Genomic DNA, 25,143 nt, shown 5'->3' on the forward strand with positions numbered 1-25,143 from the left:
AAGAACCACAAAGCCCACAGGCCATTAATGTGAACCAGCAGTGGGTGAAACCATTGCACCAAAAGTCACCAGCAAATGCTGGTCTCAGTTCCACGACCATCTTCTGTAAGTGAGGCAGAGCAACCAAGACCAACTGGCTGTCGTCTGAAGGGATTTCACCATCGATTTCTGTCCTTGCAAACGAGCGCCCCATCTCCACCCTCCCTTTCCTCTCCAGTCCTTAAACGTGTTGTCGCCTCCCAAATCCGTGCTCATCTTTCCCGCAACTCCATGTTTGAATCCCTCCAATCAGGTTTCCGCCCCTGCCACAGTACTGAAACGGCCCTTATCAAAGTCACAAATGACATCCTCCATGACTGTGACCGTGGTAAACTATCCCTCCTCATCCTTCTCCACCTGTCTGCAGCCTTTGACATGTGTGACCACACCATCCTCCCCCAACGCCTCTCCTCCATCGTCCAGCTGGGTGGGACTGACCTCGCCTGGTTCTATTCTTATCTATCCAGTCGTAGTCAGAGAATCACCTGCAATGGTTTCTCTTCCCGCTCCCGCACTGTTACCTCTGGACTCCCCCGAGGATCTATCCTTGGCCCCCTCCTATTTCTCATCTACATGCTGCCCCTCGGTGACATCATCTGAAAACACGTCAGGTTCCACATGTACACTAACGACACCCAGCTCTACCTCACCACCACCTCCCTCGACCCCTCCACTGTCTCTGATTTGTCACGCTACCTGTCTGACATTCAGTACTGGATGAGCAGAAATTTCCTCCAACCAAATATTGGGAAGCCCGAAGCCATTGTCTTTGGTCCCCACCACAAACTCCGTTCCCTCGTCATCGACTCCACCCCTCTCCCTGGCTAGTCTCTGAGGGATGAACCAGACTGTTTGCAGCCTTGGCCTCCTATTTGACCCTAAGATGAGCTTCTGACCACATCACTAAGACCCCCTACTTCCACCTCCGTAACAGCGCCCATCTTTGCCCATCTTTGCCCCTGCCTCAGCTCATCTGCTGCTGAAACCCTCATCCATGCCTTTGTAACCTCTAGACTCGACTATTCCAATACTCTCCTGACCGGCCTCCCATCTTCCACCCGCCACAAACTTGAGCTCATCCAAAACTCTGCTGCCCGTATCCTAACTCGCACTAAGTCCTGTTCTCCCATCACCCCTGTGCTCACTGACCTACATTGGCTCCCATTCCGGGAAGGCCTCGATTTTAAAATTCTCATCCTTGTTTTCAAATCCCTCCATGGCCTCGCCCCTCCCTATCTCTGTAACCTCCTCCAGCCCTACAACCCTCCGAGATCTCTGCGCTCCTGCAACTCTGGCCTCTTGCACATCCCTGATTCTGAACACATGACAACGCAAAATCGTCGAGCAGAAATTGATAGCCAAGTTCCGCACCCATGAGGACGGCCTCAACCGGGATCTTGGGTTCATGTCACGCTACACGTAACCCCACCAGCAGGGAAAAAATGTTATCTGTTTTTAATACAACTGGAAATTCTCTCTCTCTCTCTGCCTTTCGGGTCTCTTTCTCCTTGTCTGTGTAATTTGACCCATTGTGTATTCAGTATACTGGGACCTACTGTTTTCCGTGGCTAACCTGTCTGAACGCCAACGACACCTTTGATTGGTGTGATGGTGTCCCAGCCTAATATAAGAGATGCGATTTGACTCTCATTCACTACTCACCTGACGAAGGAGATAATCTCCGAAAGCTTGTGATTTTAAAATAAAATTGTTGGACTATAACCCGGTGTTGTAAGATTCCTTACATTTAATCACTCCACTGTTGGCGGCCGTGCCTTCAGCTGCCTAGGCCCTAAGCTCTGGAATTCCGTCCCTAAACCTCTCCGTCTCTCCACCTCTCTCTCCTCCTTTAAGATACATCTTAAAACTTACATCTTTGACCAAGGTTTTGGTCACCTGTCCTAATATCTTATGTGACTTGGTGTCAAATTTTGTTTGATAATCGCTCCTGTGAAGCCCCTTGGGAAGTTTACTCTGTTACAGACGCTGTATAAATGCAAGTTGTTGTTATCTATAAAAAGAGCATCTTGCTAAATGGCTTCCTGCCTCATTCTGAGTTGCCCATCAGTCCTGTTGAGAATGTTTGTACTTCTTAAAGTAACAATCTACTAAATCACAGGATGATCCGGCACTGGGAACAGTCTGCTTCTCTCTACCCTGGGCCACCCTTTCATAACATTCTGTCATATCGCTCCGTATTATATGTTCGGACACAAGACGTCCCAACTTCTCGAGCCTCTCTTGCCACTGATACCGTGATGTGTGCGCACACCCAGGATTAACGTTAAAAAGCACAATAAAGGCAGGACCAGAAACTAATCTAACTTTTAGTCGTTTTACTGACATGTAAAAGTGCTCACTGCATATAAAACAAGAAAACTTCACACTGAGCATCTGTTATCTCATAGACTGTCAACTCAAACATACACGTCTTACGCTGATTTCTGTAAATTATTTTTGTACTGTTGATGAAAATAGAAAGCCAATCCGGCCCCTCGAGCCTGCTCCGCCATTCAATAAGATCATGGCTGATCTTTTACCTCAACTCCACTTTCCTATCCGATCCCTGAATTCCCTTAATGTCCAAATATCTATCGATCTCAGTCTTGAATATACTCAACGACTGAATATCCACAGCCCTCTGGGGTAGAGAATTCCAAAGATTCACAGCCCTCTGAGTGAAGAAATTCCTCCTCATCTCAGTCCTAAATGGCCGACCTCTTATCCTGAGACTATGACCCCTAGTTCTAGACTCTCCAGCCAGGGGAAACAGCCTCTCAGCATCTACCCTGTCAAGCCCACTAAGAATTTTATACGTTTCAGTAAGATCACCTCTCATTCTTCTAAACTCCAGAGAGTATAGACCCATTCTACTCAATCTCTCCTCATAGGACAACCCTCTCATCCCAGGAATCAATCTAGTGAACCTTCATTGCACCCCCTCTAAGGCAAGTATATCCTTCCTTAGATAAGGAGACCAAAACTGTACACAGTACTCCAGGTGAGGTCTCACCAAAGCCCTGTGTAATTGCAGCAAGTCCTCCTTACTCTTGTACTCCAACCCCCTTGCAATAAAGGCAACATACCATTTGCCTTCTCAATTTCTTCCTATACCTGCATGTCAACTTTCTGTGATGGAACCATAGAAGAACCATAGAAAAGATACAGCACAGAAGGGGGCCATTCGGCCCATCGTGTCCACACCGGCTCGAAGAACAACCAGGTGTCCATTCTAATCCCACCTTCCAGCACCCGGTCTGTAGCCCTGCAGCTTACAGCACTTTAGGTTCAGGTCCAGGTACTTTTTAAAAGAGTTGAGGGTCCCTGCCTCTACCACCAATTCAGGCGGTGAATTCTATACACCCACCACCCTCTGGGTAAAAAAGATTTTCCTCATGTCCCCTCTAATCCTTCCGCCAATCAGCTTAAATCTATGTCCTCTAGTTCTTGAACTCTTCGCTAGGGGAAACGGGTACTTCCTGTCTACTCTATCTGGGCCCCTCATAATTTTGTACACCTCAATCAAGTCTCCCCTCAGCCTCCTCTGCTCCAAGGAAAACAACCCCAGCCTATCCAATCTCTCCTCATAGCTGCAATTTTCAAGCCCTGGCAACATTCTTGTAAATCTTCTCTGCACCCGCTCCAGAGCAATTACGTCCTTCTTGTAATGTGGTGACCAGAACTGTGCACAATACTCCAGCTGTGACCTTACCAGCGTTTTATACAGTTCCATCATTACATCCCTGCTTTTGTATTCTATATCTCGGCTAATAACGGAGAGCATTCTGTATGCCTTCTTCACAACCTTGTCTACCTGTACTGCCACCTTCAGGGACCTGTGTACACGCACTCCAAGGTCTCTCATTTCCTCTACCCCTCTCAATATATTCCCGTTTACTGCGTATTCCCTTTTACTGTTTGCCCTCCCTAAGTGCATTACCTCACACTTCTCCGGGTTGAACTCCATTTGCCACTTTTCCGCCCACTCCACCAACCCATTGATATCTTCTTGGAGTCTACAGCTATCCTCTTCACTATCAATTACATGGCCAATTTTTGTGTCATTTGCAAATTTGCCAATCATGCCCCCTACATTCAAGTCCAAATCATTAATATATACCACAAACAGCAAGGGACCCAACACTGAGCCCTGTGGCACACCACTGGAAACGGATTTCCATTCGCAAAGACATCCATCAACTTTTACCCTTTGTTTCCTGTTCCTGAGCCAATTTTGGATCCAATTCACCACGTTTCCCTGCATCCCATGGGCTTTTACCTTTCTGACAGTCTGCTATGTGGGACCTTGTCAAATGCCTTATTAAAATCCATGTAGACAACATCCACTGCACTACCCTCATCAATCCTCCTTGTCACTTCCTCAAATAATTTAATCAGATTTGTAAGGCATGACCTTCCCTGAACAAATCCATGCTGACTATCCCTGATTAAACCATGCCTTTCCAAGTGACAGTTTATCCTATCCCTCAGTATTGATTCTAATAGTTTGCCCACCACCGAGATAAGACTGACCGGCCTATAATTGTTTGGCTTTTCCCTCGTTCACCTTTTTAAACAATGGTACTACGTTTGCATTCTTCCAGTCCTCCGGTACCTCCCCTGTATCGAGTGAGGATTGGAAAATGATCCTCAGAGCATCCGCTATTTCCTCCCTGGCTTCCTTCAATAGCCCAGGAAACAATCCATCCGGCCCTGGTGACTTATCAACTTTCAAGGATTCCAGTCCCTCTGGTATTTCCTCTCTCATTATGTTTACCTTATCCAATATTTCACACCTCTCCTCTTTAACTACTACGTCCGGATCATCCCTTTCCTTTGTGAATACGGAGACAAAATATTCATTTAAAACCCTACCCACATCCTCTGCTTCTACACACAAATTACCCTTACCATCCCTGATAGGTCCCACCTTTTCCTTAGCTATCCTCTTGTTCTTAATGTACTGATAAAACATCTTTGGGTTTTCTTTAATCTTACCAGCTAATATTTTTTCATGCCCTCTCTTTGCTTTCCTTAATTCCTTTTTTACGTCATCCCTGTACTTTCTATACTCCTCTAGGCTTTCTGCAGTATTTAGTTTTCTGTGACAGTCATAAGCTTTCTTTTTCTGCTTTATCTTGCCCCGTATACATCTAGACAACCAGGCGGCTCTAAATTTGGCAGTGCCACCCTTTTTCTTTGAGGGGACGTGTCTGCATTGTGCCCATAGAATTTCACTTTTTAGTGCCTCCCACTGGCTTGCCACTGATTTCTCCTCAAGTAGTTGTGTCCAGTCCACTTCTGCCAAATCACCTCTTTGATCTGTAAAATTTGCTTTCCCCCAATTTAAAACATTTACTCCTGAATTAACTCTGTCCTTTTCCATAATAATGCTAAAACTAACTGAATTGTGGTCACTATCCCCAATATGGTCACCCACTGTCACTTCACCCACTTGCCCATCTTCATTTCCCTGGACTAAATCTAGAATTGCATCCCCTCTTGTTGGGCTTGTCACATACTGGCTAAAAAAGTTCTCCTGGACACCGATCAAGAATTTTGCGCCCTCTGTGCTCCTCACACTGTTTGAATCCCAGTTGATGTGAGGGTAGTTGAAGTCCCCTACTATTATTGCCCTCTTATTTTTGCACTCAGAAATTTGCCCACATATTTGTTCTTCTATCTCCCTTTCGCTATTCGGGGGTCTATAGTACACCCCTAATAGTGTGACTGCCCCTTTTTTATTTCTTAGCTCAACCCATATGGCCTCGATTGATGATCCATTTAGCATATCATCCCTTCTCACAACTGGAATTGATTCTTTAACCAATAATGCTACCCCCCCTTCTTTTTATCACCCACTCTATCCTGCCTGAAAACTCTATATCCAGGGATATTGAGCTGCCAATTATCCCCCTCTTTAAACCAGGTTTCCGTTATAGCAATGATATCATGCTGCCATGTGTCTATCTGTGCCCTTAGCTCATCTGCTTTGTTTGTAATACTCCTTGCACTGAAGTATATACCCTTTAACCCCATCAAATTCCTGTGCTGAACACTATTTAACCTTTGCTCCTTTTACCTTTCTGAGTCGCTAACTACGTCACTAACTGCTTTTCTGCTTCCCGTTTCCTGGTCTGAATTTGTCCTATCTGTACCTGCCCTTTGGTTCCCATCCCCCTGCTATACTAGTTTAAACCCTCCCCAACAGAACGAGCAAATGCCCCCGCGAGGATATTGGTCCCAGTTCTGCTTGGGTGCAACCCGTCCAGCTTGTTCAGGTCCCGCCTTTCCCAGAATCGGTCCCAATGCCTCAGGAATTTAAACCCCTCCCTCCTACGCCATCTCTCAAGCCACGCATTCATCTGGTCTATTCTCCTATTTCTGCTCTCACTAGCACGTGGCACTGGGAGTAATCCTGAGATTACTACCTTCGAGGTCCTGATTTTTAATTTATTTCCTAACTCCCTGTATTCTGCTTGCAGGAGCTCATCCCTTTTCCATGTACAAGGACACCCAAATCCCTCTGAACACCAATATTTTTTAGTCTCTCAACTTTTAAAAAATATTCTGCTTTTCGATTCTTCCTACCAAAGTGGATAATTTCACATTTCCCCACATTATACTCAATCTGCCATCTTCTCGCCCACTCACCTGTCTATATCCCTTTGCAGCCTCTTTGTTTCCTCCTCACAGCTTACTTTCTCACCCAGCTTTGTATCGTCAGCAACTTGGATACATTACACTCGGTCCCTTCATCTAAGTCATTAATTATAGATTGTAAATAGCTGAGGCCCAAGCACTGATCCCTTTGGCACCCCACTAGTTACAGCCTGCCAACCTGAGAATGACCCGTTTATCCCTACTCTCTGTTTTCTGTCCTTTAACCAATCCTCTATCCATGCTAATATATTACCCCCAACCCCATGAGCCCTTACCTTGTGTAACAACCTTTTGTGTGGCACCTCATCGAATGCCTTTTGAAAATCCAAATATACAAAATCCCCTTGTTCCCCTTTATCCACCCTGCAAGTTACGTCTTCAAAAAACTCTAATAAATTTGTCAAACACGATTTCCCTTTCATAAAATCTTTCATAATGTTGACTCTGCCTAATCATATTATGATTTTCTAAGTGCCCTGATACTAATTCTTTAATAATGGATTCCAGCATTTTCCCGACGACCGATGCCAGGCTCACTGGCCTGTAATTCCCAGAGAATGTTGGTGAGTACATCAGGATAAATCGGCTCCCATGACTATCGTTGCAATGTTCAACAGCATATCTCAGGACTGAGACAGCCCACTGCTTGTATCCTGTAACCGTGGAGATTTGAGTACTCACTCACGGGTGAATGTACAGTTAGTATCACACTCACTCACGAGGTGAATGTACAGTTAGAATCACACTCACTTACGAGGTGAATGTACAGTTAATATCACACTCACTCACGAGGTGAATGTACAGTTAGAATCACACTCACTCACGAGGTGAATGTACAGTTAGAATCACACTCACTCACGAGGTGAATGTACAGTTAGTATCACACTCACTCACGAGGTGAATGTACAGTTAGAATCACACTCACTCACGAGGTGAATGTACAGTTAGTATCACACTCACTCACGAGGTGAATGTACAGTTAGAATCACACTCACTCACGAGGTGAATGTACAGTTAGAATCACACTCACTCACGAGGTGAATGTACAGTTAGAATCACACTCACTCACGAGGTGAATGTACAGTTAGAATCACACTCACTCACGAGGTGAATGTACAGTTAGAATCACACTCACTCACGAGGTGAATGTACAGTTAGTATCACACTCACGAGGTGAATGTACAGTTAGTATCACACTCACTCACGAGGTGAATGTACAGTTAGAATCACACTCACTCACGAGGTGAATGTACAGTTAGAATCACACTCACTCACGAGGTGAATGTACAGTTAGTATCACACTCACTCACGAGGTGAATGTACAGTTAAAATCACACTCACTCACGAGGTGAATGTACAGTTAGTATCACACTCACTCACGAGGTGAATGTACAGTTAGAATCACACTCATTCACGAGGTGAATGTACAGTTAGAATCACACTCACTCATGAGGTGAATGTACAGTTAGTATCACACTCACTCATGAGGTGAATGTACAGTTAGAATCACACTCACTCACGAGGTGAATGTACAGTTAGTATCACACTCACTCACGGGGTGAATGTACAGTTAGTATCACACTCACTCACGAGGTGAATGTACAGTTAGTATCACACTCACTCACGAGGTGAATGTACAGTTAGAATCATACTCACTCACGAGGTGAATGTACAGTTAGAATCACACTCACTCACGAGGTGAGTGTACAGTTAGAATCACACTCACTCACGAGGTGAATGTACAGTTAGAATCACACTCACTCACGAGGTGAATGTACAGTTAGAATCACACTCACTCACGAGGTGAATGTACAGTTAGAATCACACTCACTCACGAGGTGAATGTACAGTTAGTATCACACTCACGAGGTGAATGTACAGTTAGTATCACACTCACTCACGAGGTGAATGTACAGTTAGTATCACACTCACTCACGAGGTGAATGTACAGTTAGTATCACACCCACTCACAGGGTGAATGTACAGTTAGTATCACACTCACTCACGGGGTGAATGTACAGTTAGAATCACACTCACTCACGAGGTGAATGTACAGTTAGTATCACACTCACTCATGAGGTGAATGTACAGTTAGTATCACACTCACTCACGAGGTGAATATACAGTTAGAATCACACTCACTCACGAGGTGAATGTACAGTTAGTATCACACTCACTCATGAGGTGAATGTACAGTTAGTATCACACTCACTCACGAGGTGAATGTACAGTTAGAATCACACTCACTCACGAGGTGAATGTACAGTTAGTATCACACTCACTCACGAGGTGAATGTACAGTTAGAATCACACTCACTCATGAGGTGAATGTACAGTTACTATCACACTCACTCACGAGGTGAATATACAGTTAGAATCACACTCACTCACGAGGTGAATGTACAGTTAGTATCACACTCACTCATGAGGTGAATGTACAGTTAGTATCACACTCACTCACGAGGTGAATGTACAGTTAGAATCACACTCACTCACGAGGTGAATGTACAGTTAGTATCACACTCACTCACGAGGTGAATGTACAGTTAGTATCACACTCACTCATGAGGTGAATGTACAGTTAGAATCACACTCACTCATGAGGTGAATGTACAGTTAGTTTCACACTCGGACACAGAAAGACAGCAGAAAGCCCTGAGAGCTCATCAGGAAAGTGTTGACATCCCAATTGGTTCATTTCAAGCTGCTCCTTCACACTGCAATAAAAATGAGCAATACATGCACTGAAACTTACATCAACTTGTATATAAAAGGCAGACACGGTTCTGGTACACAAATAATCTTTATAAACCTGGTAACTATGGATTAGAGTACAGCGTCCTGTTTGCACAGTGGGAGGAAGTCACCCTTTGGCTACACAGAGTAAGTGCCCGTGTGCTTCGTGTTAGGGGCGTCAGTAATCGAGCTGACACAAACAGGCCGCCCCCCTGTTGACCCAATGATTCTGAGGCTGGTCTGATGGTAACTCGATTGTCAGGACATAGTTGGTGGAGTGACCGGTGGTGGAGAGAATTCCTCTCCGAACACTTGTCTTGTAAACTGTGGAGCAAAGAATCAGAAACAAAATCTGTCAATGTGTCACACATCTTGAACCGTAATAGCAACTGTGTTGATGTCTGATTTCAATTGATTAAAGTAATGCAGCCCGTTGGATATTTATCTTATAATTATATTTCAAATTATCAAGAGTTTTGCTAGATTGAATCTGGAAAGACAATTTCCTCTGTTTGGGGAGTCAGTGAAGAGGGGTCATCAATTTAAAATTATCACCGAGAGGGGAGAGAGGCTCGGAGAGAGTTCTGTACACAGGTTGTTGGAACTTGGACTCACCCTTGAACAGAAACTTAACTGGACCAGCCATATAAATACTGTGGCTACAAGAGTAGGTCAGAGGCTGGGTATTCTGCGGCGAGTGACTCACCTCCTGACTCCCCAAAGCCTTTCCACCATCTACAAGGCACAAGTCAGGAGTGTGATGGAATACTCTCCACTTGCCTGGATGAGTGCAGCTCCAACAACACTCCAGAAGCTCGACACAATCCAGGACAAAGCAGCCCGCTTGATTGGCACCCCATCCATCACCCTAAACATTCACTCCCTTCACCACCGGCACACTGGATTGATACAGGGCTATGGGGAGAGAGTGGGACAGTGGGATTAGTTTGGGATTGATACAGGGCTATGGGGAGAGAGTGGGACAGTGGGATTAGTTTGGGATTGATACAGGGCTATGGGGAGAGAGTGGGGCAGTGGGATTAGTTTGGGATTGATACAGGGCTATGGGGAGAGAGTGGGACAGTGGGATTAGTTTGGGATTGATACAGGACTATGGGGAGAGAGTGGGACAGTGGGATTAGTTTTGGATTGATACAGGGCTACGGGGAGAGAGTGGGACAGTGGGATTAGTTTTGGATTGATACAGGGCTATGGGGAGAGAGTGGGACAGTGGGATTAGTTTGGGATTGATACAGGGCTATGGGGAGAGAGTGGGACAGTGGGATTAGTTTTGGATTGATACAGGGCTATGGGGAGAGAGTGGGACAGTGGGATTAGTTTGGGATTGATACAGGACTATGGGGAGAGAGTGGGACAGTGGGATTAGTTTTGGATTGATACAGGGCTATGGGGAGAGAGTGGGATTAGTTTGGGATTGATACAGGGCTATGGGGAGAGAGTGGGACAGTGGGATTAGTTTGGGATTGATACAGGGCTATGGGGAGAGAGTGGGACAGTGGGATTAGTTTTGGATTGATACAGGGCTATGGGGAGAGAGTGGGACAGTGGGATTAGTTTTGGATTGATACTGGGCTATGGGGAGAGAGTGGGACAGTGGGATTAGTTTGGGATTGATACAGGACTATCGGGAGAGAGTGGGACAGTAGGATTAGTTTTGGATTGATACAGGGCTATGGGGAGAGAGTGGGATTAGTTTGGGATTGATACAGGGCTATGGGGAGAGAGCAGGGCAGTGGGCTATAGAGAGAGAATGGGGCAGTGGGATTAGTTTTGGATTGATACAGGGCTATGGGGAGAGAGTGGGATAGTGGGATTAGTTTGGGATTGCTCTAGCAAAGGGAAGTATACATTTGTGTTCCCCAGAGGTCAGTATTAGGACCACTGCTCTTTTTGATATATATTAATGACCTGGACTTGGGTACAGAGGGTATAATTTCAAAGTTTGCAGATGATACGAAGCTCAGAAATGTAGCAAACAGACCTCAGGAGGACATAGACAGACTGTTGAAATGGGCAAACACATGGCAGATGAAATTTAATGCAGAGAAATGTAAAATGATTCATTTCAGTAGGGAGAATGAGGAGAGGCAATATAAACTAAATGGTACAATTTTAAAGGGGGTGCAGGAACAGAGAGACCTGGGGGTGTATGTACACAAATCTTTGAAGGTGGCAGGACAAGTTGAGAAGGCTGTTAAAAAAGCATATGGGATCCTGGGCTCTATTAAATTGTAAAATTGTTTACAATTTATTAATAGAGGTGTAGAGCACAAAAGCAAGGAAGTTATACTAAACCTTTATAAAACACTGGTTAGGCCTCAGCTGGAGTATTGTGTTCAATTCTGGGCACCACACTTTAGGAAGGATGTCAAGGCCTTAGAGAGGGTGCAGAGGAGATTTACTAGAATGGTACCAGGGATGAGGGACTTCAGTTATGTGGAGAGACTGGAGAAGCTGGGGTTGTTCTCCTTAGAACAGAGAAGGTTAAGGGGAGATTTGATTGAGGTGTTCAAAATCATGAATGGTTTTGATGGAGTAAATAAGGAGAAACTGTTTCCAGTGGCAGGAGGGTCGGTAACCAGAGGACACAGATTTATAGTAATTGGGAGAACAGCCAGAGGGAGATGAGGAGAAATGTTTTTATGCAGCAAGTTGTTATGATCTGGAATGCACTGCCTGAAAGGGCGGTGGAAGCAGATTCAATAGTAACTTTCAAAAGGGAATTGGATAAATACTTGAAGGGCCTCCTATTCGACCCTGAGATGAGCTTCTGATCCCACATACTCTCCATCATTAAGACCACCTAGTTCCACTTCATCTGTTGCTGAAACCCCCATCCATGCCTTTGTTACCTCCAGACTCGACTATTGCAATGCTCTCCTGACCGGCCTCCCATCTTCCACCCTCTATAAACTTCAGCTCATCCAAAGCTCTGCTGCCCGTATCCTAACTCGCACCAAGACCCGTTCTCCCATTCACCCACCCCCGTGCTCACTGACCTACATTGGCTCCCGGTCCGAGAACGCCTCAAATTTAAAATTCTCACCCTCCTGTTTCTCGCCCCTCTCTATCTCTGTTACCTCCTCCAGTCCAACAATTCCCGATCTCTCTGCTCCTCTGACTCTGGCCTTCTGTGCACCCCCCTTCGCCCCACAATTGCCAGCCGTGCTGTCTGGGCCCCACAATCTGCAACTCCCTAAACCCCTCCACCTCTCCATCGCCCTCTTTTTTTAAGGCCCTCCTTAAAACCCGCCCCTTTGACCCGCCCCTTTGACCAGGCCTTTGACCAGCCCTTTGACCAGGCCTTTGACCCGCCCCTTTGACCAGGCCTTTGACCCGCCCCTTTGACCAGGCCTTTGACCCGCCCTTTGACCAGGCCTTTGACCCGCCCCTTTGACCAGGCCTTTGACCCGCCCCTTTGACCAGGCCTTTGACCCGCCCCTTTGACCAGGCCTTTGACCCGCCCCTTTGACCAGGCCTTTGACCTGCCCCTTTGACCAGGCCTTTGACCCCCCCCCCTTTGACCAGGCCTTTGACCCGCCCCTTTGACCAGGCCTTTGACCCATCCCTTTGACCAGGCCTTTGACCAGGCCTTTGACCCGCCCCTTTGACCAGGCCTTTGACCCGCCCCTTTGACCAGGCCTTTGACCCCCCCCTTTGACCAGGCCTTTGACCAGGCCTTTGACCCCCCCCCTTTGACCAGGCCTTTGACCAGGCCTTTGACCCGCCCCTTTGACCAGGCCTTTGACCCCCCCCTTTGACCAGGCCTTTGACCAGGCCTTTGACCAGGCCTTTGACCCGCCCCTTTGACCAGGCCTTTGACCCGCCCCTTTGACCAGGCCTTTGACCTATTGTTTCCTTCTTTAACTCAGGGTCCATTTTATTGATTACACCACTGTGAAGTGTCTGGCCATTTTTCGATGCTAAACCCTTTATATATAAATGCAAGCTGTTGTTTTCAATAAAGAGAGTGTTTGTATTGTCCAATGTAACAGTGAGGCGGTTGGACTAGCAATAAGACTATAACGGCAATGCTTAATATACGGAGATATGTTCCCACCTGGACATCCATAAACAGATTCTTCCTGAAATGATGATTTTTCACCTGGTTTGAGCCAAATCTGATTGAATTGGTTAAGGGTAGGAAACGAGAGAGAGAGAGAGCGGAGACAGAATCTCACTCTGGAAATGTTCATGGCCTAGAGCGAGTCACACTGTGCAATCATAACGTTAGACTCGAAGCCTCCACATCTAGTGACCAGCCCCACCTCACTCCACCTCACCCCACACCCTGCCCAGAATGTCAGGGCCCACCTGCTCTCAGGCCTCTGCTAATCCTGATTCCGCAGCAGCTGCAAATTCCGCCCGGTTAATCTCACTTTCCGAGTTCTCCTCTTTCCCTGTTTTGACTTTCGGGCGTCCAATTGGAGGAGTGCACAGGTCGGCCGCCCTTCCCGGGGTGAAGAAGCCTCGGCCTCCTTTAAATTTGGCCAATGAGCTGTGGGGGGCCAAATAGGCATTGCCGGTGTAGCTCGGCGGATCGAGGTCTCACGATTGGGCCGAGGCGAGGCCACCAGCGGGGTCGGGGTGGGGTGAGGAGGGGGCAGGGGTCGCGAACGTGGTGGGGGTCACGTAGACGGAGGGGGTAGTGATCGCGGGGGCGGGGGGTGGTGGCGGGGCAGCAGTAGCCCAGATTATTTTACTTCTGGTCCCGAGGCCCACAGAAATATTCGACATTTCCCTTTGGCCGGGCCATTTCGGTTCCATCGCCCGTAGAACAGACTGGGACTTGCACAGCGCAGACTCCAATCAGTTCCGATCTACAATGGCGATCAGGGTCCTAATACCATCACAGGACCCCGATTTCCGTATTAAAAGGGGCCTATCGCCCGAAACAGGCGGTGCTGTGGACACCAGGCCCCTTTTAAAATGGCGGTGGTGGCATTGCCGGGGTTACCAGGGCAGTGAGATTCCCGACCCCATTCTGAGGCCATTCCCCCCTGTTAACACCAGGTGAAGGGGTGAAAATCGACCCCAATGACTTCTTCTTCCATCAGTCTCTCGCCAAGTTTAGGAAATTGGCAAATTACAATCTGTAGATAAAGAGCCAGAATCACATCACATGTCTGACCCAATGAGACCAAATCCCGTTGTACAAAAGCGTGAACCCAGAGAACATTGTCTCATTGACAGGATTCTCAGAGATTTGAAATTTGCCATCAAACATTTTATTTTGGTGCAAACATATTAATACTCTTCAAAAAGGGTGAAGATTATCATAGTTTAGAGCTGGTGCTTCATAATTCTTCAGCATTCTCCAGAACTGACACAGTCAATAAAAGTGATGATATGAACACACAGATTGCTCATATTTATACAAATTCATTCGGGCAGGCTTCTCAAAATGACAACCGTTTAGAGACTGACTGATGAGGTGCTGGGAGGAGAGTTAAAGTAAATGATGTGAAGTGAACATCGAGTGCTGTAAGCTGCAGGGCTGCGGACCGGGTGCTGGAAGGTGGGATTAGAATGGGCACCTGGTTGTTCTTCGAGCCGGCACGGACACGATGGGCCGAACGACCCCCTTCTGTGCTGTATCTTTTCTATGGTTCTAAGTGAGAATCATAGAATGGGACGAAGCAAATGGTGGCAGGGACTGGTGCAGCATTCAGGACTGTGCCAGTGGAAACCATACCCTGATAACTGATCGTGTCACACCTGCCACTTCAAGGTTATTAGTGAAAACACAATCACTCACTCTGCTGAACATATGGCTGTTAGACTGGGACTCATTCAGTGTCAGCTTTTGTTACTTGTGATTATCAGCCAGCGTCCCAGACTCCTCCATCACCATCCCACCAGCAGGACAGTCCCACCAGAGGTGGGGGCACGGTAGCATACGGTCGGCTGGGAGTGGCCCTGGGAGTGACTCCAGACCCCATGAAATCTCATGGCATCAGGTCAAACATGGGCAAGGAAACTTCCTGCTGATTACCACCTATCGTCCTCCCTCAGCTGATGAATCAGTCCTCCTCCATGTTGAACACCATTTGGAGGAGGCACTGAGGATAGCAAGGGCACAGAATGTACTCTGGGTGGGGGACTTCAATATCCATCATCAAGAGTGGCTCGGTAGCACCACTACTGACCGAGCTGGCCGAGTCCTGAAGGACGTAGCTGCCAGACTGGGCCTATGGCAGGTGGTGAGCGAACCAACACGAGGGAAAAACTTACTTGACCTCGTCCTCACCAATCTACCTGTCACGGATGCATCTGTCCATGACAGTATTGTAAACAATTTTACAACACCAAGTTATAGTCCAGCAATTTTATTTTAAATTCACAAGCTTTCGGAGGCTACCTCCTTCGTCAGGTGAACGATGTCGATTTCATTTCACATCGTTCACCTGACGAAGGGGGAAGCCTCCGAAAGCTTGTGAATTTAAAATAAAATTGCTGGACTATAACTTGGTGTTGTAAAATTGTTTACAATTGTCAACCCCAGTCCATCACCGGCATCTCCACATCATGACAGTATTGGTAGGAGTGAACGCCGCACAGTCCTCGTGAAGACAAAGTCCCGTCTTCACACTGAGGATACCATCCAACGTGTTGTGTGGCACTACCACCGTGCTAAATGGGATAGATTCAGAACAGATCTAGCAGCACAAAACTGGGCATCCATGAGGCGCTGTGGGCCATCAGCAGCAGCAGAATTGTATTCCAGCGCAATCTGTAACCTCATGGCCCGGCATATTCCTCACTCTACCATTACCAACAAGCCAGGGGATCAACCCTGGTTCAATGAGGAGTGTAGAAGAGCATGCCAGGAGCAGCACCAGGCGTACCTAAAAATGAGGTGCCAACCTGGTGAAGCTACAACACAGGACTACATGCGTGCTAAACAGCGGAAGTAACATGCTATAGACAGAGCTAAGCGATTCCACAACCAACGGATCAGATCAAAGCTCTGCAGTCCTGCCACATCCAGTTGTGAATGGTGGTGGACAATTAAACAACTAACGGGAGGAGGAGGCTCTGCAAACATCCCCATCCTCAATGATGGCAGAGTCCAGCACATAAGGATAAAAGACAAGGCTGAAGCGTTTGCAACCATCTTCAGCCAGAAGTGCCGAGTGGATGATCCATCTCGGCCTCCTCCCGATATCCCCACCATCACAGAAGCCAGTCTCCAGCCAATTCGATTCACTTCATGTGATACCAAGAAACGGCTGAGTGCACTGGATACAGCAAAGGCTATGGGCCCCGACATCATCCCAGCTGTAGTGCTGAAGACTTGTGCTCCAGAACCAGCCGCGCCTCAAGCCAAACTGTTCCAGTACAGCTACAACACTGGCATCTACCCGACAATGTGGAAAATTGTCTAGGTGAGTCCTGTCCACAAAAAGCAGGATAAATTCAATCCGGCCAATTACCACCCCATCAGTACACTCTCAATCATCAGCAAAGTGATGGAAGGTGTCGTCGACAGTGCTATCAAGCGGCACTTACTCACCAATAACCTGCTCACTGATGCTCAGTTTGGGTTCCGCCAGGACCACTCGGCTCCAGACCTCATTACAGCCTTGGTGCAAACATGGACAAAAGACTGAATTCCAGAGGTGAGGTGAGAGTGACTGCCCTTGACATCAAGGCAGCATTTGACCAAGTGCCAGGCAATGACCATCTCCAACAAGAGAGAGTCTAACCACCAACGGCATTCATTCAACGGCATTACCATCGCTGAATCCCCCACCATCAATATCCTGGGGTCACTATTGACCAGAAACTTAACTGGACCAGCCACATAAATGCTGTGGCTACAAGAGCAGGTCAGAGGCTGGGTATTCTGTAGCGGGTGACTCACCTCCTGACTCCCCAAAGCCTTTCCACCATCTATAAGGCACAAGTCAGGAGTGTGATGGAATACTCTCCATTTGCCTGGATGAGTACAGCTCCAACAACACTCAAGAAGCTCAACACCATCCATGAGAAAGCAGCCCACTTGATTGGCAGCCCATCCACTGGCTTAAAAATGCACTCCCTCCAGGCCTTTTTTGACAGCATCTCCCAAACCCGTGATCTCGACCACCTTGAAGATCAAGGGAAGTATCTGCATGGGAACAACATCACCTCAAAATTCCACTCCAAGTCAGACACCATCCCGACTTAGACATATATCAGCCGTTACTTCATCGTCACTGGGTCAGAATCCTGGAACTCCCTCGCAAACCGCACTGTGGGAGAACCTTCACCACACGGACTGCAAGAAGGGCCACCACTACCTTCTCAAGGGCGCTGAAGTTATGCAATAAATACTGGCCTTGCCCAGATTCTGAGAATGAATAAAAAGAATTATTGGTGCAATAGTTTGTTTTAACTGATCTCTGCAATACATCTGCAAATGTGGTTCAAACAATCACAGGCCAGGATACAATTGGTAGATTGTCGTAGAGCACTTTGGGAAGGGATTCTCCAATCACGTGCCTCTTCCGGTCCCATTTCGCTCCCTCCATGTAAAGACCTTTAATGTAAACTCCATCCACCTAAAGTTAAAAATAAATTAATGATACATAGTCACGGAATGTCACAAGACTTTTCTTGAATGATGCAGATATCATTCCATGTCTAAATATATATCTGGCTTTAAGTTCTAGCGCCAAATATAGACGCACAAAGACTGTTCTAGAACACTGAGGCCTTGTTTTTTAAAATCAAAAGTTGCAAACTTTAATCATTAAGACCAATCTACATTCATAGTGTCTCATAATGTTAATGATGTTTTCTGAATATCACCACCAATAACTTGTGAAAACCTTTTAAAGAATTTACTTGTTCATTGAGTCGTGTGGAGGGACAGTGGAGCATGTTCTAGTCGGCATGTGTTGACAGTGATAGATGTGTTCGGGTTCTGTGTGACATACCATACCTCAGGCACATTGCTGCGTTCCCCTATTCTCACTGCTTCTTTGTAAAATGGCAAATTCCAAGCAGTTTTTCCTCAGTGACTTCACACACAGTATCAGCTGATTAGTGACTAACAAGATAAATTTCATTTAATGAGCGATATGAGTGTCCAGAAGGACTAATCCTTTAGCTTCTGCGCATCAAACAGATCTGAACAGGCACTGGAATTGAAAAAGTGCAAAAGATAAGGCTGAAGCGTTTGCAACCATCTTCAGCCAGAAGTGCCGAGTGGATGATCCATCTCGGCCTCCTCCCGATATTCCCACCATCACAGAAGCCAGTCTTCAGCCAATTCGATTCACTCCACGTGATATCAAGAAATAGCTGGATACAGCAAAGGCTATGGGCCCCGACAGCATTCTGGCTGTAGTGCTGAAGACTTGTGCTCCAGAACTAGCCGTGCCTCTAGCCAAGCTGTTCCAGTACAGCTACAACACTGGCATCTACCCGACATGTGGAAAATTGCCCAAGTATTCCTGTCCACAAAAAGCAGGACAAATCCAATCCGGCCAATTACTGTCCCATCAGTCTACTCTCAATCATCAGCAAAGTGATGGAAGGTGTCATCGACAGTGCTATCAAGCGGCACTTACTCACCAATAACCTGCTCACCGACGCTCAGTTTGGGTTCCGCCAGGACCACTCGGCTCCAGACCTCATTACAGCCTTGGTCCAAACATGGACAAAAGAGCTGAATTCCAGAGGTGAGGTGAGAGTGACATCAAGGCAGCATTTGACCGAGTGTGGCACCAAGGAGCCCTAGTAAAATTGAAATCAATGGGAATCAGGGGGAAAACTCTCCAGTGGCAGGAGTCATACCTAGCACAAAGGAAGATGGTAGTGGTTGTTGGAGGCCAATCATCTCAGCCCCAGGACATCGCTGCAGGAGTTCCTCAGGGCAGTGTCGTCGGCCCAACCATCTTCAGCTGCTTCATCAATGACCTTCCCTCCATCATAAGGTCAGAAATGGGGATGTTCGCTGATGACTGCACAGTGTTCAGTTCCATTCGCAACCCCTCAGATAATGAAGCAGTCCGAGCCTGCATGCAGCAAGACCTGGACAACATCCAGACTTGGGCTCATAAGTGGCAAGTAACATTCGCGCCAGACAAGTGCCAGGCAATGACCATCTCCAACAAGAGAGAGTCTAACCACCTCCCCTTGACATTACCATCGCCGAATCCCCCACAAACAATATCCTGGGGGTCACCATTGACCAGAAACTTAACTGGACCAGCCACATAAATACTGTGGCTACAAGAGCAGTTCAGAGGCTGGGTATTCTGCGGCGAGTGACTCACCTCCTGACTCCCCAAAGCCTTTCCACCATCTACAAGGCACAAGTCAGGAGTGTGATGGAATACTCTCCACTTGCCTGGATGAGTGCAGTTCCAACAACACTCAAGAAGCTCGACACCATCCAGGACAAAGCAGCCCGTTTGATTGGCACCCCATCCACCACCCTAAACATTTACTCCCTTCACCACCGGCGCACTGTGGCTGCAGTGTGTACCATCCACAGGATGCACTGCAGCAACTCGCCAAGGCTTCTTCAACAGCACCTCCCAAACCTCTACCACCTAGAAGGACAAGGGCAGCAGGTACATGGGAACACCACCACCTGCACGTTCCCCTCCAAGTCACACACCATCCTGACTTGGAAATATATCGCCGTTCCTTCATCGTTGCTGGGTCAAAATCCTGGAACTCCCTTCCTAACAGCACTGTGGGAGAACCGTCACCACACAGACTGCAGCGGTTCAAGAAGGCGGCTCACCACCACCTTCTCAAGGGCAATTAGGGATGGGCAATAAATGCCGGCCTCGCCAGCGACGCCCACATCCCATGAACGAATAAAAAAAAGCATTGTCTCTAAACAATTGAGTGATGGTAATGCGTTGACTCAGTGCTCCTGGACATGGACTTCCTGTGATATAAACGAGATCTACGGGTTGAAGCTGTGGTATAGGTTGTGTAATTTGACATTACTTCTCACGTGATCTACAAGTTTTTATTCTGCTGTTATTATTTTTTCCTTATATATTTGCTTTCTACAAAATATAGTGAGGAATTGCTCTGTGTTGCTGATCGATAGGAGGCCTGAGGACCCGAGGGTGGTTGGGAAGTGTGCATTGCTGTGTGTTTTGATGAGCTGTGTTGCTGCCTGTTATCCCCAGGTTCGTGGGCAGTACGTGCTGTCCTCGGCACCTTCCAGTGAGAACATCCATTCCTGTGAGAGCTTCACAGGCACCTGTGCACCTGGACCACAGAACATTGCAGAGTTCGAGTGGTGAGACAGTCCCATAATGGATTAAACAAGGATTTAAAAATAACAGTCCCAAGCAAAACCACAAAGAACTAGCAGGGACACTGAAGCCACAAGAGCTGTCCAGCAAATAAGGGGTTAAAAAAATCTCAACACTACACGTTAGGAAATAGCAAAAGAAATGCAAATACTGGAAATCTGAAACAAAATGTGGAGCAGGTCAGTCAGCCTCTGTGGAGAGAACGGACAGGTTAATGTTTCAGGTGTGGGCCTTTTGCGAGAACACAGAACTAAACTTCAATGGTATTCATTCCCGTGGGGTCTCCGTATATCTGCCGTTTCTCCGGGTTTTTCGCCAATCTTCCGCTGAAGTCACGGCACACGATCAGGGACCTTCCATGGGAAGTCATCTCCTGACAATCTGGATAATGTGACCAATTGCTGCTTGTCTGACAGGCTGAGTGGCGGAGTGTGGCAGAGCTGTAAACCCTGGGGAAATGAGATTCGTGATCAGAAAGTGTGAGAGGGATCAGCAACAAACTTCGTCAGATGGAGCAGCATTTATTTTTCATCATTATACATCATTATTATACATCAAAATAGGTTGCACTTTTAAACCAAAATGAGCACATCTCATTCCAAATGCTACATAGTAAACCCTGGACACTGGACACGCGCTCAATCCCAGAGTTTAAGGGAATGACGAATGAGGAAAGGGGTTGAAGAAAAGACTGAGAGGGGATATGATAGGAGGGTTGGAAATGATGAAAGGGTTGGACAAATTGGATCCAAGCAAGCTTTTCTGCAATGCACAGAATTTAAGCACAAGGGATCATATTTACAAATTAAAGACAATGAAAGATAATCGGAAATGCAGGAGGAACTTCTTTACTAAAAAGTAATTTGTGGAACAGATTTCTGGCATGGATGGTAGAACAAGAAACCTTAGCTGGCTTCAAGGAGGAGCAAGACAGATTCTTGTCAACAAATGGGATTCAGGGTTAATAGAAATGCACCAAGGGAATATTGTGGATAGGTGGGCTAGATGGGCCGAAGGGAATACTGTGCATAGGTGGGATAGATGGGCCGAAGGGAATACTGTGCGTAGGTGGGCTAGATGGGCCGAAGGGAATACTGTGCGTAGGTGGGCTAGATGGGCCGAAGGGAATACTGTGCGTAGGTGGGCTAGATGGGCCGAAGGGAATACTGTGCGTAGGTGGGCTAGATGGACCAATGGTTTTCTCCTGCCTGAGACTGTCACTATGTGTGTCTTCTCCCGTGGTAGCATGGATTGGTGCCCAGCAGAGACTTCCCATACTTGTGGGATCTGTGTAAAGTTAGGATAATGCTGATCATTGGAAGGTTTAATGGGAAAAAAAGTCCCAGGTGGGTTCATCACCAAATCATGGGCAATAAGAGAAACGATTCTAAGTGAAGGTGAATGGACGGTTGGTGGGGGAGAGTTTCAGGATAGAGTCAGGTGTTTGGGCCATAATGTGTAGTTAGAAAATGGCTCTTACCGCTGGAGATGGCATGTCATGATCCTGGTCAGTCACATCGAACTGGAACCCCAGGTGGTCTATTGGGATTCGGTGCTTCCTTGCGTAGTTCTGGAGAGCACCTGTCAAGAAGCTCTGAGTAAAGTAAAACCCAGAGATCCAGAAGACGACTGGGGTCCCACTGTGAATCCAGCCCTGAAATACATTGGAAGATACGAGAGACTAAAACAAATAAAAAGTACATATAAAACAACAACTTACACTTATACAGAGCCTTTAACGCAGTAAAACGTCCAAAGGCTCGTCATTGGAGTTTAATCAGAAATACTGACATCGAGCCACATAAGGAGATATTAGGACAGGTAAGTTTGGTCAAAGAGGTAGGTTTTAAGGAGCATCTTAAAGGAAGAGAGAGAGAGACGGAGAAGTTTAGGAAGGGAATTCCGGAGCTTGGTCCAATTATATATAAAACTGCATTTAATCTGTTACCTTAAAGAATTGAAGTCTGGACAACAGGTCAGTGATGTAACTGCCCAAAGGTTTCAGCGAGGGGTATGACTTCGCTGACCACATGGAGGGTACCTGTGAAAAGAAACAATGAAACCTCAGAAGGAGCACTGTGTACCCCACACTGTCTCCATTATCCATCGCTGATACTGTGTACCCCACACTGTCTCCATTACCATTTGCTGACACTGTGTACCCCACACTGTCTCCATTATCCATCGCTGACACTGTGTACCCCACACTGTCTCCATTATCCATCGCTGACACTGTGTACCCCACACTGTCTCCATTATCCATCGCTGATACTGTGTACCCCACACTGTCTCCATTATCCATCGCTGACACTGTGTACCCCACACTGTCTCCATTATCCATTACTAATACTGTGTACCCCACACTGTCTCCATTATCCATCGCTGACACTGTGTATCCCACACTGTCTCCATTATCCATCGCTTACACTGTGTACCCCACACTGTCTCCATTATCCATCGCTTACACTGTGTACCCCACACTGTCTCCATTATCCATCGCTTACAATGTGTACACCACACTGTCTCCAATATCCATCGCTTACACTGTGTATCCCACACTGTCTCCATTATCCATTACTGACAGTGTACCCCACACTGTCTCCATTATCCATCGCTTACACTGTGTACCCCACACTGTCTCCATTATCCATTACTGACACTGTGTACCCCACACTGTCTCCATTATCCATCGCTTACACTGTGTACCCCACACTGTCTCCATTATCCATCGCAGAGACTGTGTACCCCACACTGTCTCCATTATCCATCGCAGAGACTGTGTACCCCACACTGTCTCCATTATCCATTACTGACACTGTGTACCTCACACTGTCTCCATTATCCATCGCAGAGACTGTGTACCTCACACTGTCTCCATTATCCATCGCTCACACTGTGTACCCCACACTGTCTCCATTATCCATTACTGACACTGTGTACCCCACACTGTCTCCATTATCCATTACTGACACTGTGTACCCCACACTGTCTCCATTATCCATCGCTTACACTGTGTACCCCACACTGTCTCCATTATCCATCGCTTACACTGTGTATCCCACACTGTCTCCATTATCCATTACTGACAGTGTACCCCACACTGTCTCCATTATCCATCGCTAACACTGTGTACCCCACACTGTCTCCATTATCCATCGCAGAGACTGTGTACCCCACACTGTCTCCATTATCCATTACTGACACTGTGTACCTCACACTGTCTCCATTATCCATCGCAGAGACTGTGTACCCCACACTGTCTCCATTATCCATCGCTTACACTGTGTACCCCACACTGTCTCCATTATCCATCGCTTACACTGTGTACCCCACACTGTCTCCATTATCCATCGCTTACACTGTGTACCCACACTGTCTCCATTATCCATCGCTTACACTGTGTACCCCACACTGTCTCCATTATCCATCGCTTACACTGTGTACCCCACACTGTCTCCATTATCCATCGCTGACACTGTGTACCCCACACTGTCTCCATTATCCATTACTGACACTGTGTACCCCACACTGTCTCCATTATCCATTACTGACACTGTGTACCCCACACTGTCTCCATTATCCATTACTGACACTGTGTACCCCACACTGTCTCCATTATCCATTGCTGACACTGTGTATCCCACACTGTCTCCATTATCCATCGCTGACACTGTGTATCCCACACTGTCTCCATTATCCATCGCTTACACTGTGTAACCCACACTGTCTCCATTATCCATCGCTTACACTGTGTATCCACACTGTCTCCATTATCCATCGCTTACACTGTGTACCCCACACTGTCTCCATTATCCATCGGTTACACTGTGTACCCCACACTGTATCCATTATCCATCGCTTACACTGTGTACCCCACACTGTCTCCATTACCCATCGCTTACACTGTGTACCCCACACTGTCTCCATTATCCATCGCTTACACTGTGTACCCCACCCTGTCTCCATTATCCATTGCTGACACTGTGTACCCCACACTGTCTCCATTATCCATTGCTGACACTGTGTACCCCACACTGTCTCCATTATCCATCGCTTACACTGTGTACCCCACACTGTCTCCATTATCCATTACTGACACTGTGTACCCCACACTGTCTCCATTATCCATTGCTGACACTGTGTACCCCACACTGTCTCCATTACCCATTACTGACACTGTGTACCCCACACTGTCTCCATTATCCATTGCTGACACTGTGTACCCCACACTGTCTCCATTATCCATCGCTTACACTGTGTACCCCACACTGTCTCCATTATCCATCGCTTACACTGTGTACCCACACTGTCTCCATTATCCATCGCTTACACTGTGTACCCCACACTTTCTCCATTATCCATCGCTTACACTGTGTACCCCACACTGTCTCCATTATCCATCGCTTACACT

At 46.9% G+C, this 25,143-nt stretch overlaps 1 protein-coding gene across 1 annotated transcript in view; it reads right to left on the reverse strand.

Moving 5' to 3' along the window:
• Positions 1-9,519: 9,519 nt before the first annotated feature.
• Positions 9,520-25,143, reverse strand: part of LOC137341904 (dynein axonemal heavy chain 3-like) — a 490,604-nt gene continuing 474,980 nt past the window's right edge. The window contains exons 61-65 of the mRNA XM_068005410.1: positions 22,681-22,773; positions 22,213-22,386; positions 17,895-18,005; positions 13,520-13,580; positions 9,520-9,762 (exon numbers count right to left, since the gene is read on the reverse strand). Coding sequence (XP_067861511.1) covers positions 9,617-9,762; positions 13,520-13,580; positions 17,895-18,005; positions 22,213-22,386; positions 22,681-22,773 — 585 coding nt within the window. The 3' untranslated portion in view covers positions 9,520-9,616. The remainder of the gene's footprint in view (positions 9,763-13,519; positions 13,581-17,894; positions 18,006-22,212; positions 22,387-22,680; positions 22,774-25,143) is intronic.

Source organism: Heptranchias perlo, chromosome 24, assembly GCF_035084215.1.
Source record: "Heptranchias perlo isolate sHepPer1 chromosome 24, sHepPer1.hap1, whole genome shotgun sequence".
Lineage (NCBI taxonomy): Eukaryota > Metazoa > Chordata > Chondrichthyes > Hexanchiformes > Hexanchidae > Heptranchias > Heptranchias perlo.